The sequence below is a fragment of the Pinus tabuliformis genome, chromosome J (assembly GCF_031772625.1).
Source record: "Pinus tabuliformis cultivar Carrire ecotype Pingquan chromosome J, CPIR1, whole genome shotgun sequence".
Classification (NCBI taxonomy): domain Eukaryota; kingdom Viridiplantae; phylum Streptophyta; class Pinopsida; order Pinales; family Pinaceae; genus Pinus; species Pinus tabuliformis.
In genome coordinates, this window is record NC_142295.1 from 1,513,285,492 (window position 1) to 1,513,306,516 (window position 21,025).

The 21,025-nt window shown below is 36.2% G+C and overlaps 1 protein-coding gene across 1 annotated transcript; it reads left to right on the top strand.

The window, feature by feature from the left end:
- Positions 1-18,364: 18,364 nt before the first annotated feature.
- LOC149233229 (F-box/kelch-repeat protein At2g44130-like) lies at positions 18,365-19,402 on the top strand. The gene has a single exon (XM_089382126.1). It carries the CDS (start codon positions 18,365-18,367, stop codon positions 19,400-19,402), a length of 1,038 nt encoding a protein of 345 aa, XP_089238252.1.
- The last annotated feature ends 1,623 nt before the right edge of the window (positions 19,403-21,025 follow it).

Consider the following 21,025-nt stretch of genomic DNA (forward strand, 5'->3'; position numbering starts at 1 on the left):
GCCACAACTAATCAGATCAGGGACATGCATATCAACAACACTCACCAACAAAAGACTAAACTATATTGGGTTGTCAAGGCTGGCCAACTCCTGTACCAAGGCAAGTGGCTCACTAGCGACCAAGTTTAGTAGAAGTTTCCCCATCTCGTGAAGGAACTCAGCACAACGGGAACCATTTGCTCCTAAGGGGGAAGGATTGATACAAAAGGATACGGGTGGTCACATGCCCATTCCACTTGGATCCCCACCATTGTTTCTTTAAATTTTTTAGTTTCGTTAACTATAGCACAGTTACTATTTATTGTAGTTGTGCAGGTCCTCAACTACCAGAGTCATTTTGAGGCCCTAAATGATGTTTTTTTGGAAAGTGATCAAAAGTTTGTCCTTTCCTAATGTTTATAGTTGAAAGTTTTAGTCCTTGAATATATATTTATAACAAGGTATCGTGTGCCTAAAACAAAGATTGCATGCAAAATTTATGGTTCCAAGAAGTTGATGTACCAATTTACCCCTTCGGGGCCCATAGTTTACAATTCATCTCCTAGGGTTAGGTTTTTTTTATGTTTAGGGTCCTACATTGTTTCTCAATAATAAATATGCTTTTGAGACTCATTGTAATTAATTTCAAAGGCATGTAGTGACCACATCTCTTCTCAGAGATAAGATACCATCATCGGCGCTAGTTTATTTTTATTTTGTATGTAAGAATATTTCAATGCTTTGCTATTAATGAAATGAAGTTTTATTTTTGCTATATTTTTGCATTTGTTTTTATATTTGAAATCTATTATGTTCTTGTATAAGTTTGGATCAATGATTCAACGCATAGGTTCCTTTTTTGGCCTAATATGCTAAAAGAAATGCAACAATAAATGCAAGTACTTAGAGATGATTTAAAGGTTGCCTGACCAACACACATAATCCTAGAGGATTGAGCCCTTGTCATTTTAGTGACAACACCTTGAGTTTTTCCCTAGGAAATAGGGCTAGGGTCCTAAAAATCAAGCTCTAGGATCTAGTTTCAAGTGCATGAGGTAATCAAGGGCATATAGGTTGTCCATGTCGCTTAATTCCAATCTGAGACACATAAGTGGAATTCCAAGAATAAATTATACATTGTTTGTTGAGCATTAATGTATAGGATACACCAACATGACCCTATTATTATTCTTCTGAAAAGCTTTCTAGTTGTAAGATTTTTTTATGGGCTTGTTTCCAACAAAATATATCAATTTTAGGAAGACAATAAACATTCTTGATGTTAACCCACAACCTGGACTTTGGAGGCCCAACTTTGTAGAAAGAAAAGACTCATATCACTTTTTTATAGTAAGCATCACTTCTAGAACCCTAATAATTAAGTTATATTGCATCATAAAGATGCATCCAGTGAGGGAATATTCAAGTTCCTTGCATATTTCAATTTCCCTATCTTGGATATGGCCCTAAGGCCATCCTTCCCACTAGCTAGTGAAACCATTTTGAATTTTCATAATGGGTGAATTTCCAATTAGAGACCAACCATTCATGTAGGGAGGGAAAGAAATATTTTGATCCCAAAAATGGGCTTCACATTATGTTATCTCTCCACATATTGATGTTTTTTTTGTTTCCTAGAATCCATGTCCATTACTAGTTAATGAAAGGAATTGAAGTTGCTAGAAATTCCTCAATTTGGGAGCCCCCTTTGTTTTAAGGAGGATGAATGATGCATGAGCCTCTTTCACCACTTAAAAATTTCTTATGAATCAACTATTTCCACCATTCGTTAGCTCTTATTTTGAGTCTCCATATAAATTTTTCTCCTAACACAAGATTCATTAAGGATACATCCCTATTTCCTAGTCACCCAATTAGCTTTGGAAGTATCATAGGCTGAGATTTTTTTAGTGAGTGAGAGTATGTTGTCATAGTTTGTATATGGGGGAATTATTTTAAATAGGGATGTATTGGTGAGGTTCTATCTATATTTGACACGTAAGAACTTCTAAGTATTTTATTTTTTCATTTATCAACTGACAAGTTAATAATGTCAATCATACATAAGATAGATGTTTGCTAGCGTTTAATTTCAAGTGCACGTGTTGAGGAGGAGAAACACTATTATGAATTTAATTCTAGATGAGACTTAGACCAACATGAATGGTTCCAAACTCACCTAGAATGCAAACAGCTAATGTAGAAGATAAGCATTAGGTTGCATATATTATTGACATGATATACATTTATAGTACATGGTGTGACCCTTAGAGTCATATTCAAAGTGGTCCCTTGGACTCTAGTGGTTGTTCACATTCCACACCAACCCATAAAGGATTAGGTGTCCAACATTCCCCCCATTAATCCAAAGGGGTATGTATGAGTCAAAGAAGAGAGATGGAATACAAAATGTGCAAAATTGCATGGCAACACTAGGCTGAATGTGCTCTATGAAATGTTGGTATAAGGGGGTGGTTTAAGGATGATCACCAACATAGCAATGCTTAGTGCAATTGCCAAAAATATTCCAAGTTGGGCAAGAAGACGAGGTCTTCTGCTAGAGGAAGTGCTCATGATGTTTTGAACAAGGAAACCTTTAACCTTGAAAGGGAGGTCTCTACCTGTGATGGTTTAAGTATGATCACCAACTCTGGAATTCTTAATGCAATTCTTGGAACTATTCCAAAAGTAGCAAGAAGTTGAAGTCTTCTACTAGATGAAGTGTCCCCAATTCTTTCAAGAGATGTCTCAACCCTACATAGATTTTTTAAGGATTATCATCAACCGAAGGCATGCTAAGGGGCATCTTTGTCTTTAAAAACAACTCTGAATATGGTATGGAAAGTTGTGGCTCAAGATCGCTTGATGTGGATTTGAAGCCAGATCTAGGTCTTCTGCGGCCAGATCTAGGCTGACCACATCAAGTTTTCTTCTGTGGCCAGATCAGGCTATTTCTTCTGCGTCCAGATCTAAGTTGACTAGATCACGTCGGCCCTTCTGTTTCTTCCACGGCTGGAGGGTTTTCCTCATTCTCTCTATGCCCAACAGACTCTACAAAGGTTTGACACTCTATCTAGGAGCATGAGTAATCTTCTTCTGTCGTCAGCGTGATCTGGTTTCTTCTGTTTCATCTATAGAAAATGGTGATCTGGTTTCTTCTGCAACCAACATTAGTAATCTGCAGCCCTTTGGTTTCTTCTGCGGCTAGAGGGTTTCTTCTACGACCTTCTAGCGGGATCTTCTGAAAGTGGATTGCATACATTCTCCAGATGGCTCCCAGCTTCACAAAAATAGCTGCTGGCTCAGATTCATTGACCTCTAGGGGGCAAGCTCCTGCCCATATCGTCAGTGAAGCCCTGACTCCCACTATCCAGGTGGACTAGGCTTCACTCGATGAGGCTTTGAGGTTTTCTAAAAGTGCCCTAATCTGCCGATTCAATGGTTTTTGGCCGTGGCTGACAACTCTCCACAGTTGGATCTCAGAGGTATGGAAGCCTGTCATTTATGATGCAATTAATATCTTCCCCTATGCTAAGGGTTTCTTTATAGTAGATTTTGGAAACCCTGAAACCAGACAAAGTATTCTAGATTGTGTCCCTTGGTTTTGGTAAAACTCAGGCCTATTCATGAAGCCATGGAACCCATCATTTGATTCCTCAACAACAGTCATAACCTTAGCACTAGTTTGGGTGAGATTGCCAAACCTACCCTTGCATATCTAGAATGCCTCCTTACTAAAAGCCATTGGAAATGCATTTGGGAAATTCTACTGCAGGTGCCCAGAAACAAAGGAATATGTCAGAACAACCTATGCATGCATCTGTGTGGAAATGGACTTCAGCGCCGGATTCCCAGCTGAAATACACCTAACAAGTAAAGACTATGTGTGGAACCAGAAACTTGATTATGAAAATGTCCTCTTTAGATGTTGATGCTGCTTTGAGATAGGCCATCTAGCCAAAAATTGCCCAAAAGCCTCCCAGAAAATTTCTGCTAGAAAAAATCACCACAGATCTACATGGTGGGAAGGAGCACAAAAAGAACACTACACTGTGATCAAAGAAGACTACTCTTGAGAAAACTCTGAATCACAAGAAATCGGGCCAGAAAGAAACAATTCTCAAGACAAGCAGGGGGAAAGCCCTGCCCAACAACAAAAAAGTGAACTCAATAACACCTCAAGCATCAAGAGTTATGAGGATTTGAATACCGCATAAAATAAACCTTCATTTAACAGCAAAGCAGATCTCCTAGAGCAAACTTCTTCTCCGACTATCTTCAAAAGGATGAACACAATAGATCGCGAAGCTAAGACACCAATGTCCCAAGAACCAGAAGAGATGAAGGAGATGCAAGATAAAGGAAGTTGGAAGACTGTAGAGAAAAAAAAGAAAGCTACAACACCAATCTCGCCAAGAAAGACGAGGAGCCAGACAATTAAAAACTAAGAAAATTATAGGTCTGATAGACCAATTTGGTATCAGTGGATGTTAACCATCATCATCATCATCATCATGACCATCGCTTCCCCCCTATTAGATACAAGGTGAGATGATGGAGAAAACTCAATTGCAATACTGTTCAATTCTCTAGAACAATTTCAGACATATAATTGAAATATGTTCCTGGTTATTGAAGCCCATTTCCAAGAAGCAATCCATCTAAGATGAATGTTTGTTGTTGTAGGAGGATTTTTTTGAAGCATTTGTTTGAAGAATGAGTAGTTTTATGACAGTGATCACATGGATGAAGATCAAAACAATGATATTTCATATGGCCAACTCACTCACAGTGTTGGAATTTAACATTCTATTGTGGCTGCTGTGGAAGAGGACAAGAATCTAGAACTGAAGACGAATTGTCATAAAGAGATCCAACACTTTGAATCTTGATGGGCTTTGAGTAATCTGGAATATGAAAGGAAACGTCCTTGTCATATCCAAGACCAGTTTTGTGCTTGTTGTGGACAAGCTCTTCCCAAGGTATGCTGATGGGCTTGAGAAGTGTAGATTGAACCTCTGCATCTACATGTGACTTCGTTGCTTCATTTGGCACTAGATCTAAATCAATGTGGTGCTTATGGGAGTTTGTTTCAATGTTTTGAATAGAAATAGGTTCAAAATGATGTCTCCATTGTTGAAATTATTCCTATTGCAGTTGTGATTCAAGTTGCAATAACTATAACTTCTCATGTGCATTTTGCAAACATGTTTGAATGTTCGAAAGAGAGGATTTGCTAATTTTGAATATGTTGTTAGCAGTGGACCTGATTAGATTTTTCAGTAACTCTAATAAGCTATGAATTTTTTCCATTATTCAAGCAAACAAATGGGTAAATTGATAAAAAAACCAAATTCACAGTGTTGCTGCAAATCTGCACCAGAATAATATGCTAATTTAAAAACGCATTTCCATGCATTAAGAGCTAGTGCTCTCTCTCTCTCTTAAAGCATAAACTTCAACCTTTGAAGAATGGAAAAACTAGCCTTTGTCCACATGCAGCTCACAAGGTCAAAACACAATGGGTATATGGTAAAAGTATTTTCATGGAAAGAAAAAAATAGAACCAAGATCCACTTGGGGGTGGAAAAAAAAACAAGAAAACACATAATGCCATTATCATCAACTGAAATTAGACCCAGGGACCTTCATACTGTGCAACGACAAAAACCGGTGTTACGGGAATTGATTTTTGATGAGCATTTGAAAGATCCAATCCAAACAGAAAAATTAGATCACACAACCAACTCATTATGAGGTCTCATCTGCCCATTTCTAAATCTCCCTTGATAGCAACCTCTACACACCCAAATATCCTGGCATGTATAGAAATGTGAGAAATATATGAAGTGGGTCTTGTTGTTGTTGTGGCACATGTGCGTTCTATAGTTAATCACTCAATATTTGTGTTTTTTTTTTGCAGGATAGGTAGCCGTAGCATGCTCATTCTGAAGGCTTTAGTCATAAATATTTGGTGGCCCATCATTTGTGATTTTCCCCTTTCCTGACATGGGTAACATCGACCTTTCTCTTGTTGAGTTAGATTTCTGGGGGCAATGTGATCAAGGAGTGTATAAGTGCTTCCACAATAGGAATCGACTATGCACAAGTTGCAAATCACTTGCCATCATCCGAACTAGTAGTGGGTCCTCTCCAGACCAATAGTATCAAGAATGTAAAACTCTATACCGTAAATGAGATAGTTCTCAAATAATTTACAAACATTGGAATATAATTGATTGTTGGAATGGGAATGAAAACATCCAAGCCTACTTACGAACCACAAAGATCACAGGCATAGTCACAGGGAATGAGGCTTACATAGGAATTGATTTTTCTACACTGTCTAGGGCTACCCAATACGGTCACGTGAAAATGGGTAAGCTCAAAGTTCATGAAAGGAGAGAAAAGTAAAAGAAGAACTCACTTTAGAGCGTGCACTGAACAACAAGATGTGAGGGTACCAATCTCTAAAAGTGCATCACTATATCTCATTTCCCTGACAATAACCCCCTAAATGAAAGCACCACTTGACCACAAGTTGGAGGACAAGGGAAAACATAGGTGTGTCAACTTATTCCTTCTTGTAAATTACAAAACCACCTGCTACGAATGCTACGCCAAATACCACCATAACAACTATTTGATCTGAAATGATCATAAGCTAAAATTGGTGTAGAAGTGATTAGCCTTTAATTGATTTGAATGTTAACTAAAAGTGTGGAAATCACGGAAAACTGCTTGAGAAGAATACTTTATGACAATTGTTTAAACACAAGAAAGATGCATAACAGAACTGAAAACAGTAAAAAAAAAATTATACCAGACAAAGAGATTGATGATGGAGTTTGTCCCTGATGGACTACATCTCTGGGTCTGCTTTCAAGGTGGGTGACTGTTTTTATTAGGAATGAAAAGAAGGTGTTGATTACATAGAGATTTGATTAGTCTGAATGTGCACGCATGCACTTCTTATCATTGTCATCAGATAGCCCTCTGAACCATATTTCCAATACCTCTTATAGATTCCAATTCTGAATCCGGATGCTCCTGTAACATTGAAAACAAAACTGCATATGACCTCCAGAATCTACAAGCAAAAAGCTAGAAAAACCACTCCTCCCCCATCAAAGAAGCAAATTCGACTTTTAAAGTCTTGTAGATACATGAAAACCAACTTGGGTTGGTTTATAGATGCATCTGGTTGCAAATTGGTCAGGTTTGAGGCTCGGTCCTGTTGCATGAGGACACATAGATTGGCTTTCCTGGTCATCAAATTAAGTTTGTTGAATAAAATTGTTCAAAAACCCAAAATAACCATATCATAATCATTTGACTGCTAGTGGTAAACTAGCCAAGAAAAGGTGTTTTTTCGGTTTCATGTGACAAGCCATGATCTAACCACAGGTTGCCACCTTCGCGGTCTGCCCCATCGGTTTCAGCTACTTTGCCGCTGACGGTTTATCCCTGTTGGTCTCATGACCTCTTATAGTTTGTGCTAACTGCTCTGACAATTGTGGTTCTGAGACCTGTGATATGGCCTCTCTGAAATGGTTACCACTAACTTTTTCGTTAACGGTCTAACCATGGTGACTGCGTGGTGTTCACATGTTGCGGTCCTGCGGCAATTATGACATGCAGAATATTGCATTTATCATTTGGTTTGTTCACATGTGCTACGGTCTCGCATGGTTCCAAACCTAGGAGTTAGGACTATGTATTTTATTTAATTTGTAATGTATTATGATTTGTAACGTTTAAAAAGGCCGTGAGTTTAATAGGTTAGGTTTAAGACTTTAGGTTTAGGTTTTATATGTAATATGCTTTGTAATGTTTACAAAGGTCGTGAGTTTAATAGGTTAGGTTTAAGACTTTAGGTATAGGTTTTATATGTAATATGCATAGGTTTACAATAGTTTTGGTGTTTTAGGATTTAGAACATAGCAACGTAATGTACTTTAGGTTTATATCTAGGATTAGGGTTTTAGTACATATAAATTTATTAATGCATTTACAATCATTCCATCACGAAGTGACATTAGTGACATTTGCCGCATGATGACATACCAATGCATATCGTCAACACAAAACATAGTTGCAACGACAACTTGAAGATGAAACATATTGAACCTCTACAATGGATAACCCCCATGTCAACACCAAATCATGTGAGTCAAACGACAAGAGACATGTCATTGATCAATCCTAAAGGAACTGTCGATGAAATCATGTCGACAACCTGGTGCTAAACCATCTCAACTGAATGCCATGAAACCATAACATTACTTATACAACCTGATCCATAATCAACACTGTCAAAGTTCAACTAAATTGACGACGACACTGAATACTAATGATGAAACTTGAACACCTATGCAACTGAATCAATGGAATCCTCCTAGATCACTATTCTAGCCTTACCACTTATACTCATTCTGCTGGAAACTTTGGAGTGTTAAAATTTTTCTTCATCGGTCGAATCACCAGAGTCAAGGCTCTTGCTCGATGCCCGTACTAAGGGAGGAGAAGGAGGATACCATATTAAACATCTCAAATTCACATCTGACGAGCTAACTGTCCAAACAATAACAGTGGAAGGTAACATGGATACATTCAATTAAGAATAATTAAATTCGTTGCAAATATGTTTCTCAATATTTTCAACGTTTTATGCAGTCTATTGGGGCAATAGAAATTTCAAAGGAGTTACATTGGAGTGATAGTTTTGGTAGAAATGGGGTGTTGACTACCACACATATCAGGGATGATAAGTTTGATTAGGATGGATAATTTTTTCTCGCTTTGATGCTGTGAAGAAAAGCAATAAATGGCACCCAAATATAATTAAGCTCATAATGCATTTGGACGCAGATTGTATGGAGAGAGCCCAACTCAAAAATAGCTGACAAAGGGTCTAGAATGTCATATCTGAGTGACAAAGGGCCAGGTCTCACCAACCATCTTTGATACCATGAAAAACTGACATGGAATGCAAAAAACTAATGTAGAATAAAAGGATTAGGTTTCATAGATTATTGACGTGATATACACCTATAGTACATGGTGTGACCCTTGGATTCATATTCCAAGTGGTCTTTTGGACACGGGTGGTTGTTCACATTCCACACCAACCATAGAGGATTAGCTATCCAACACATGATTTCTCTTGTGGCTTAGTTGTACATGTATGAGTTGTTTTAGCAAGACATACCTCTTAACTACTTAAGGAAGACATTGGGAGTGATTGTTCAAAGTCCTTTTCACTGAATATTCTCCATAAGAAAAAAATAGAATTTACTTAGATCATACTAGAGATACTTGATGTTTTCAACGTATGAAGAAGCAATTGGTAGGTCCATAGTTATGAAATATATGTTGGCATTGATGTCAAAGGAGTGGAAAAGCTCAAGAGTTGAAGCAGGTTGATCAATGAGCAAAGACTTTGGAGCAATTTTTTGTTTATAAGATCATCTTAATAACTCTTGGAAATTGCTCAAATGGATGAAACTTGTGAATATATTTCCAACTAAATATATTAAAGTTTCAAAAAGAATTCCTAGATTGAAACATATGTCCTATCAAATATTCAAGGGTAAAATTCAATGTTTGGATAGGCCAAGGGCCCCACAACATAGAGAGCATGAAGGTGGCAGCCACTTTGATGCAAAGGTTGAATGAATTGAATCTCAAGAAGGGTTGCATGCTCAAAACATCACCCCAACATTTTCCATGTTAATTACAAGTTAGTGAAGATCCCCTACGATGACATGCAACCCAATTTTTGTTTTCTTGGAAGGGATCTCATGTGCAAAAATCCAAGGATGACAAAGAAACTGGGAGGATATGGCTGAACACGGTGGCATTCAGAGTGAGCTTTGATTGGTGGAGTACCATGTTTTGGAGGCATCCACAACCACATCACCTTGAATATTCATTTCCTGCAAATTCTAAATGGAGCACAAGTCCTAAAACATCATGAATATAGGGCACTTAGAGGACATGGAATCTAGGTGGTTGCATGGCGAGCGCTGGTTAGCATAGGGAGGACCACACATACACATCACCATGGAGGTTTGTCCTTGAAAGTTTCAAAGGGATTACTATAATAAATATTCAAGGAGATGGCTTGGAGCAAATTAGAAATAATTTTGACAACTAAATACAAAATTCTTGTCTCCGTCCTTTAAATATTTCAAAGAAAATTTATAAAAAAGCTTAAGTCTAGGATCCCTCTTTGTCCATACCCATGACAATATGGACCAGTCATTTCAAGACAAATGACTCATTTTGGTTGGCCCATAAAGGTGACATGGAGACATAGTGACATGATGATGTCAATATGACACCAGTGGGGCATGTGACATTAATGGGGATGTGACACATGGCATGCTGATTTGGCACTTTTGGGTAGCCAAGTGGGAAACAAGTAGGTGAGACATGGCATGTATGAAAATGTGTAATATAGCATGGGAGGCAGGTAAGCAAGGAATGAAAAACACGTGACCCTTAAATATATGGGGAGATATGTTGGGATGAGGCAGAAAGTATAGGTGGCTAGTCCAATCCACATAGACCAATGAACAAAGAGCAAGTCATTAGGTGGAGTTCCTCATATGACACATAATCTTACTATCTCGAAGGTGAGAAACGTTAGTGATATTTTAATGGGTCACATGTTGTTAGTGTAATGATTTCAGGAAGATGTTCGAAAAACGCTTCACTTAAGTCATTGATGACAAGTGACTATAAAAACAATATCTGTTTGTTTATGCTTCATATCTGGCATAATAAAATGAGAAAAACCTGCACCAAAAATATTGTATGCGATCCAAAACAAAAAAGAACAAGAAATATCCAATGTAATAACCCAATATAGAAAGAACTTTTAAAATGAATAACCTTTTATTAATAACACGTGGTGAAGGAGTTCTACAATAAGGGCTTGTAAATCCCCTCCATGGGATGGATCCTTTGATGTCCTTGTGCCCCAATGTTCAATTCTCTCTCTCAATGTGTGAAAAACCCACAACAAAGGTTGGAACTCAAGTGGGAGCTTGAATGCTAGAAGATGATAATGGTGATGATGATGTGATCATGGTGAAAAATGAATGTAAAACTCTCTTATTAATAAAAATTTATTGGGTTGGCCTTGAAAATGGGAAATAATAAAATATTATTGCCAAAATCAAGATCTAACCATTCGGAATACTTTGTTATATTTTTTGGAGAGGGAAAATATATTCAAAATGGTCAAATATATTTATTTAGAAATATTTAAAAATAAAATGATTTATTAATTACTTTGCGAGGATTAAGAAAGCTGTGAAATTGAAATAATTATGAAATAGAGATTTAACAATTATTCTAGAAATATAGTCAAATAATAATAAATAAATAGTAATTTATTTAATTATTCCTAGGTGATTTAGTCAAATGTGATAAGGAATCATTATTAAATAATGATTTAATTATTATTCCTATAGAACACTAAATAAATAATGATTTATTCAATTATTCTCATTGGGTTTTTTAATTTTAATCATAAATAGTTTAATAAAAATGGTTTACTAAATTATTTCTGAGGGTGAAAATGATTTTACTATGGTAAAATTAATCCTACATGGCGTATTTCAATCCATCTAGTGAGAAATAACTAGGTGATAACATATTTCCCCCCAACATATGAGAATTAGGAGAAAATCGTATGACCAAAATATTTTATAGGTTACGCTTCCATGAGACGCCAAATGGGAATCACTAGGGGGGGGGGTGTGGAGGTGGGGGGGTGGAGATAGAGAGAGATGATTGAAACAATTCAAGGAAGAGTGAAGGAATGGAGGGGGCGAGACCTAGTAATATGATATATATATATCCTTCTATTTCAGAGTACATGATCTCAAATGAGGCAGAGGAGGCATACCCATACTCGTCGAGATAACTAAGTTAGAAGGATTATGGCGCCCCAAAAAATGTTGGTATGAGCAACAAAGTACATGATACATGATACATGATATGTTGGAATCAATGGGCCAGAAGATAATGCAATGAATCCAATATACATAGTGTGCCTGGAAAAAGAGAGTCTAAGACTGAATACAATAACATCTGAGTACATGAGATAGAATTTCCCTCAAACTTACATGGTGAGGTAAAATCACAATTAGAGAAGCCCTACTTAAAAGTAAATGGATTTGAAGATCTGAATGGATCATCTAAAGGATACATGCATGCGGTGGGCACTGTAAGTAGCTAAAACCAAAACCATCAAATCTGTGGAACTACATCTGTGGCTGGATCATAAGCAGTGGACATCCAGGCATGTTGGGGGCTTCCTAAAGGACCACTCCCTCATAAGTTCTATTAAATCTCACACACTCCCAAGAATCATTGGTACAATTTGTTGGATCACCAGACCATCAAGTGTACAATTTTGAATCATGCGATAATGAGCTGGAGTAGAGCACGTGAGAAACAACTAAGTCAAAGGGAAATAACGATTCCCTTTTGTTAATCTGAGGCACTGAAAAATGATGAGAGATGGAACCAAGGTACACTACCCTTTAGACCACACTTATAGAATAAATGTGTTGAAGTTAACATAAGAGGGCCCGCTAGAGTTGAGGCAATGATGAATCGTCAACAAAGGCCAAAGGGATCATAGTAAAGTGACTCATGGACTAACACCAAGGATGATTATGGAAGGAGACAAGGTAAGAGATAGACTGGTGAATTCCATTGTTAGAGAATTGTATGCATGGTTAACCTAGAAGTTACTGAGTCAATTCTAAAGGGGATGGTCTATTACTCACACAGAGGCTTTTCAAGATAAAGCAGTATAACTAGAGGCAAAAATGTGAAAAATGGGATGAATGTGATGCAAATATGGATGAAACACTGTAACTGGACTCAATGGGACTTGGAACAAACTCCATGAATGCACAAGTGACTCGACTCAGATGCTATGAACAAGGGTGACTCGATGATGTTTCCACATGGGGGAGGCTAAGAGGGGACCATAAAAACATGAGTAAATAATGGTTACTCATGAAGAAAATAAATATATGAGTCAAGAAGTGCAAAGGTAAAATGGTACCAAACTATAGACGGCTCATATGAAGAAATTTGTTTTCAATCGATGGAAAATTGAAACCTCATGGAAAAAATGGCTTCTTGGTGACATTTCAAATTCAAAAAAATAAAGGGAGACCCATTATTAACTCAGAGAGAGCTTCCTAACGGTGCTAATTGTTTGTCAATCTGAGCTATAGTTTGGTCTTAATGGGCGATGAAGAAACTAGGGTTTTTCCTATAAAATGGCTTTGTCCCATCAAATCCATTTATTTTGCATACTATTCTATTGGAGAATTTGGAGAGGAGGAGAGGACCCTAAATCTTGTGGAGATCATATGAGACAAATGGATCATCAGAATTTAGATCTTGCGACTTTAAGGTAGATGGCCATAGTTGTCTAAAAATGGCCTAAATTCGTTTTGCAAGGATGGTGCCTCTTGAAGAATTAAGGGAATACGAGATCATCAGAATGAACTACTAGTAAGGATATTGAGCGAGGGAGGGTATGTTTTTCTACTTTGTTAATGAGCTATCTCAACTATTTGTACTTTTGGAAAGAAATGCACTTGAAGGTGTTATTGATTTGGTGTTATACATATGATTACATATTTCGCAAGTATGTTCATAAAATTTTTATGGATTTATTGGTCATTAGATGTTGGGAGTATTGATTAAAAATCCTGAAAAGTTAGAAGAATTATAGAAATGTCAAAGTGGTGGAAAAAGGAAAAAACAAATTAAGGTAAAGTTGATTTTTTTTTCTAATGGGTTGGTGAGGTCAAAGGTGATGAGGTTGGCCAAAAAGACTGAACGTTTGGCAAGCTTCGCCTTGAGATAGCAATATGTGGCCCTCTCGTAACAAATCATGGGGGTCGGGTGGTCGGTCAGGTCAGGGGTCAAGACAGTACCAAACCAAATTTTTACATTTCTTAGGGAGAGGTGAGGTTGAACTTTGGTAGGGGGTTGAGGGTCGGGCACTATGTTGAAAAAATATACATGTTTCATTGTGGAAGGGGGCCAACCATGAATCTATTTTTATTTGTGACTCCGATGAAGATTTGTCCACAATGGCAGTGCAAGTGTATCAGGTGCCATGTGCGCTTCACTATGATGGGGTGTGGACATGTTATCTTCCATGTGGACCACTGCGTGGGTGCCGGATGGAGGTCACATGATGTGGCAAGGATTAAAATTACCTATATTTAAAGGACTATAATTTTTGATCTGTAAGTGATTGAGATGAAATTTATATTGTTGGAATCATCTCAATGAGGTGAATGCAATGATGTTTTTTATTTGAAGTTTTGAGAAAGTTGGAAAAATTTAAAAATTTTAGACCCCATTCCCATAATCGTACCATGGTAATTGGGTCAGCATAATGAACACCTCCTCTAACTCTGGTTGGGTTCTCTGGTTGGGTTCTGGGGTTGGGGGTGTGTGTTACAAGTCAATTTAGCATGTTAAAGTCACTGAAGGAGAATTGAAGAAAAGGTTTTCACATGTACATAATTTCCTACATGATCACAACTTATCTTATTAATGTTTTATTGCATAATTCAATTTGGTTTTGTGCAACAATAGAGTACTATTGATTTCGTTGCAACACAGGGTAGTCCTTTGACTACAACAAGTATATTTTGAATCCCTACAACTTTTAGTTCTTTCATTTCCATTCCCATAGCTTTATTTTATTTTACTTCGTGTAGCTTTATTATTGTTATTTCAATTCTTGCACTTTTATTCTTGTATTATCACCTCCTACGATGCTAGGCCAAATGAAGTGGCCATTGATTGGCATAACCACTCTTCTCACTTGATCACGAAGATAATTGTTTCATATATTAGTATGCATTGAGAAGAGGAAAACTATTAGTTTCATATACAATGTATAATACTAGTTGAATCCATATATGTAGTAAACAAACCAATTAAAACCACACAAATCAAGATTTAACCACAAATTGTTTTGCGAGGTTCGGGCCAAAAATGAGTGGTAAACTCCAAAAAGTTGCACTTAAAGACTACTCCCTTTTTTATTATTAATGTTAGAAAAATTTCAATTCACCTTTTATATTATTAACATTTTATCATCTTCACATTGTAATTAATAATAATAAACAAAACTCACAACCAAAAATTTAAAAATCTAAATATAAAACATTTATAATGAGTTGAGGATACAATAGAGAATGTGTTGTAATAAAACTAGCCTAGATCCATCTTAAGTCTAGATCTATATGCACCTAGAGGGATCAAATCTCTTAAGGTGCAAACCTCTTTTCTGATCTCAACATTTGAAGAAAGCTTAAGTTTAGATCTATACTCACCTAGAGGGATCAAATCTCTCAAGGTGCAAACCTCTTTTCTAATCTCAACATTTGAAGAAAGGTTTGCACCTTGAGAAATTTGATCCCTCTCAAATCTTGATAGATCCAAGATCCATCTTAAGTCTAGATCTATAAGCGCCTAGAGGGATCAAATTTGTGAAGGTGAAGACCCTTTTTCTAGACCAACATTTGAGGAAAGGTTTGCAAAAATTTGACCCCTCTCGAAAAATTGATACATTGACAATTAAGATGGATCTTAGTTGTTTAAATATTAATTTTATTTTCTAGTTTAATTTTTACTTTTATATAATTTCACTAAGACAAAATGTTTTAATTAATAATTTTTTTAATATGTAATTTGGCCTAGTCAAAATGTTTAGATAACATAACATAAGTGGACCTTACAACAAATTGAGAGTCTCTTCTTGGGAAAAAACTTAGTGTCTCTTGGGCAAAAAATGTAATAAAATTAAATTAGGAAAAAATTATTTATAAAATATTTTGATTGTGAAATGAGAGCTTCATTTTGGGCATGTGTTATTTATGAGCCATGGAATTGGCCCATAGTATGGTCTCGTTAATACTATCCATGGTAAAGTGTGATGAGTATCCATGGTTAAAAGTCTTGTTAATTGTAAGTATTATTTTGATTGTGAAATGAGGGAGGGTCTTTGGGCAAGTGGTATTGATGAGTAATAGTATTGGCTCATGGTATGGTATGGTTAATAATATTCATGGTAAACTAGTGGTGAATATCCATGATAAAAAATCTTGCTATGTTGCAAGTACTATGTTTTTTGTGCTTATTAATGAAATTTAAATATGGTACCAATTTATTATTTTAATTTATATGGTGAAATGGATCTTAATTTATAGATACCATTTATATCTTATATATTTTCATGTGATAGAGGTGTAGATATATCTCAAAAGTAATTATAATATTTTTTCTTTTAAATATAATAAAAAATGTTATAAAATTAAATTCAAATAAAATATTTATAAAATATTTTGAGTGTGAAATGAGAGATGGTTTTTTAGCATGTTGTATTGATGAGCCATGGTATTGGTCCATGGTATTGTAACAAAGCCTATTTACATCTTAATAATATCTATGGCAAAGCGGACGTGAATATTCATGGTTAAACATATTGTTATATTGTAAATTTGTGTGCTTATTAATTAAAATATAAATATGGTTACATAATCATTATTCTATTTTATAAATGAAATGGATCTTAACTTATTGTTGTTACTATATATTTGAATGTAATATGTATATTGTGATTTTTTTTAATGTAAAAAGTTATTGGTAATTTTATTAACCACCATAGGTATATCTTACTTTGGATCTACCAATATTTTTTCACTCTGTGCTCACTATATTTGATCCCTCTTTGTGCTTAGTAGAACAAGACTAAAGATGGATCTATGTTGGTTTAATTCCCTCCTTTAAATAGGCTACATTCCATGTGAATACCATTGGACAATACCATTGATTGTGAATACCACAACTCAATACCATGTACCATATTTATTTTTCTTAATATTAATATTAGGGATAATAATGTTTTTTTTGCATGGTATTAAAATGGTATTTGGCCCATAGCCTTCACCTAAATAAAACCTCTTTTTTGATTCTTGGTAAATAGATACAGCTTGAGTGGGCCTAATGGTTAAGAGCATGTGTTTCCTCCTAAGAGGTCACAGGTTCAAAACTAGAGGGGGGTAGAGTATGTATGCCTTCATAGACTTAGCAGTCAAATCGCTGCGCGGAGGTGGGTCCCTTGTCCCACAAATAAGGGGGTCTCATACACCAATTTGGTGTCTGGCTTGGCTGTGACCTTAAAAATGGATATTATTATTACAAAAGTTTTTATTTATTTACCATGCCTCCACTTTATTTATATTTTTATTTATTTACCATACCTACTTTTTCAGTGTTCATAAACCTCTTTATACTTTAAATTTATATTGTATTTATATATATAAATAATTAGATTGATTTCTAAATAAAGCCGACATTACATTAAAAATGTTAAATGTTAAACATTGTGTTAAATGTTTACATTTACATTTATGTTTAAGTTTACATGTTTATGTGAGATCTACCCCATACTTAAAGCGGTGAGATGCAATAAAAACAACATTACAATGTAACAAAATTGAATTTGATTATTTTTATTTTTTTTAATATTTTACTAACACTACAACATTTCTCTTGGGCTATTTAACCTATATGTAAGTATTTACCAATTTAATTATTATAAATTATACATATTAATATAAATTCAATATATTAAGCTCATATATAAAAATAATTATAAACATTTTTTACATTACATTTCCACATTAGGGCTATATTACCTTGTAAAACCCCTCTCAACTCATTAAAATATATATTCATTTAGGACCTGTCATCTTACCTGTCCTCCCTTCAAACCTGTTTTCTTAGGCTTAAGGTTTATGAGATGAGGGAATGACATCTCCCCAATCTTCGGAGTTCTTGCGGAGTTCCTGGTAGGGTAAATGCTCCGCAAAGTTGACCTAAAAAACTTTGAATTATTCAACAAACAAAACCAAAAAATATATATATGTATATAAATAAAACATTATATTCCTTAGTGGAGTCCCATCATGCTCATGTAGTGGAGTCCGGTCATGTTCATGTGGAGGTAATGAACGATTTTGCATAAAGCATTGCCGTGTCAAAGAGTTGATTGGTCAAACTTACTTATATTATGAATTAAAAAATGATTTATTTTCGTATTACGAATAAATATCGATATAACGAACTCCGTTTCTGGTGGGTTTGAAATTAGGGTTTCATGTGGCTTTGAATAAACATAGACATCTACACATTATATATAACTGTCACTTTTAGATTCGGAGGTACCATCGTTCACTTTCATATTTATTTCTTTATTTGCGATAAAGCTCTGGGTAAACTCGATCGATCAGGAAATTGGTGTGTTTGAAGTGCCCTAATGGAGGAGGTTATTCCGAAGGATGTCGTTCGACAGTGTTTGCTAAGAATGCCTTACACATCACACGATACGCTGAAAGCTGTGTGCAAAAGCTGGGAGGCTATACTCAGTAGCCCTACGTTCTATGCTGACAGGAAGAAATGTGGGACGAGCGAGCAGCTTATTTGCTTGATTCAAAAAGATAGAAATCACAGATATATGCATCCCCTCTTTGTAGTAACAGTATACGACCCTGTGAAGGGCACCTGGGAAAGGCTACCTCCAATTGATGATCCCCACAATACTAAAATACCAATATGGTGTCAGTGCGTAGCTGTGAATCGGAAGCTACTTCTCATAGGCGGAATGCACCCGTCCAGAGCAACTTTGATGAAGAGTGTTTACATTTATGACTTTGAATCTGCCAGATGGCGCCGCGGAGCTGACATGCCGACACCTCGATCATTCTTTGCGTGCTCTGTCTCTTCTTCCACCGGACTTGTCTACGTCGCTGGCGGTATCGGCGAGCGTGACAGCCCTCTTGCAGCTGCAGAAGCATATGACGTGGAGAAAGACAAGTGGGAAATTTTGCCTCCTATGATCGAACCGCACGGCCAGGGATGCCGCGGTGTTTTCATGGATGGTAAATTCATGGTGTTAGACGAAGGCCAAAGTGGAGAAGTTTTCGATCCGAGTGAGGGAACGTGGAGAATGACGGCACATTGGGGGAACTTTAGGGGAGGATTAAGGAGAAGCTGTGTGGTTTCTTCTTCTTCTTCCGGGGAGGTGTACGTGTTCACTGAACAAGGGGTGGAGAAGTATGATGTTGAGAAGGACGTTTGGAGTGTGGTAGCTTCCTTTCCGAATCCCCGGGATATTCTCTTCATTACGTGCGCTACACAGTGGCGTGACCAGATTTTTGTCAGCGGTTTAGACGCCCTCCGAAAACACATCTCTTATCTGTTTAATCCGTCAACCAGGGAGTTCACGAAAGTTAACAGTGATGGTGGGAAGGTCTTTGCAGGCATTACCATATCTGCAGCGACCGTGGAGATTTGAATCTAATTTTTAGGTGCACGGAGCCCGGTTTAAGACTTTGATGTGAAATGCTGTGTCATCAATATTTTTCATCATTTTGTGTGGAGTTCTAACTCTATATTAGGCATAGACTAGTATAAGGAAATGCTATCTATGATGTTTTTGTTTTTTTAGTAGTTTTTGCTTTGTTAATTTGTGACCCAAGATATAGTCATGTCTCATTACTTGATTTAGAATCTAGAATATATATATTAAGTTAATGGATGATTTTTGGAGGGAGTAAACATTGATTATGGAACTCAATCAAATTGTCTTTTGTAATGAAAAGTTGATATTTATCACTAATATTATAAATTAACCATTTACTGATGAAAAAAAGGCTTGAATAATGTCTTTCCAAATTATGGATCCATTTGTATGGGTGCATCAATTATTATTTTTTAATGATTTGTATGGATTGAATGAAGGTTTTCTTGGGAGATGTAGATTTCTTCAAGGGTTTGTCTCTCTCATGAATCCATATTCATTAGGCAAATATTATCATAAAGAACGTCTTTTAGCCTATGAGAAATGATGTTGAAGATGATTTTATACTGAATTACACAAGGATATGGGTTTGAACTATTCAAAGGAGGAAATGTCCTTTTGAAGATGATGAGAAACACCCCAAATCTCATATTTTCTTATTTTAGCCATAAGCCACATGTTCTATTCTTGATAAACAAATAAAAGGAAGATTGTAGGGACTCTTAATATCATGTCTATATTAGCCCTAGAGTTTTCTATAAATGGGCTTGAGAAGTGGGAGGCAGAGTCACTCAATTTGTGTGTAGACATGGTAGTTTGAATTCCATTATATTTGTTGATGACCCTAATGTAGAAATGGAGCTTGCATTTCAAGGGTTGTAATTGCTTCTAGTAGTGGCGCTTAAATAATGAGGAGTGGCGGGAGCTTCTTTTAGTAGAAGCTAGTAAACCAAGGGTGGGAGCTCATTTTCATGGTTGTTAATAAATCAAGTCTAGTATCTCATTTTATTAGTAGCTAAAAGCTCAATGGTAATATCTCCTTCTAGTGGTAGTTAATAAATTATGGGTAGAAGATCTTTTCAATGCTATATGATCAGACAAGGGGTAATAGATCCTTTCAGTTGTAGTTGATAAATTGGGGAGGGATACCTTCCTTAAGATGGGGACTTGAGAAACCTGAGAGTACCATCTTGTAGGTGGTAATGTAATAGCAAGTTGTAGCTTGTCTTTACAAAAGAAAATAAAGAAAATGGTTGGTGTATTTATATTTGTATATGTGTGCGTTAAGGATATGTTGGTTCACATGATTGACTTATGATGCTACTTACATGAATGGGGAAAAGTTTAATTTAGAAATAGTCTTATAATTAGGTTACACCATTGATTTAACCCCCCCCCCACAAGTAGTGTCTTGGTTTCTAACAATTGGTATGGAATCATTGGGTTCCTTTAAGATCACTCTAAAATATGGAAGGAAGATCAAGATCATGGAGAATTAGGATTGAATTACTTGAGATGGAGCTAATTTTTGAATGGGTGAAATTATACAACTTGAAAGTGAGAATTTGAATCTACCTACAAGCTCTTCCTTTTGATATATGGTTATCTATAGGGAAT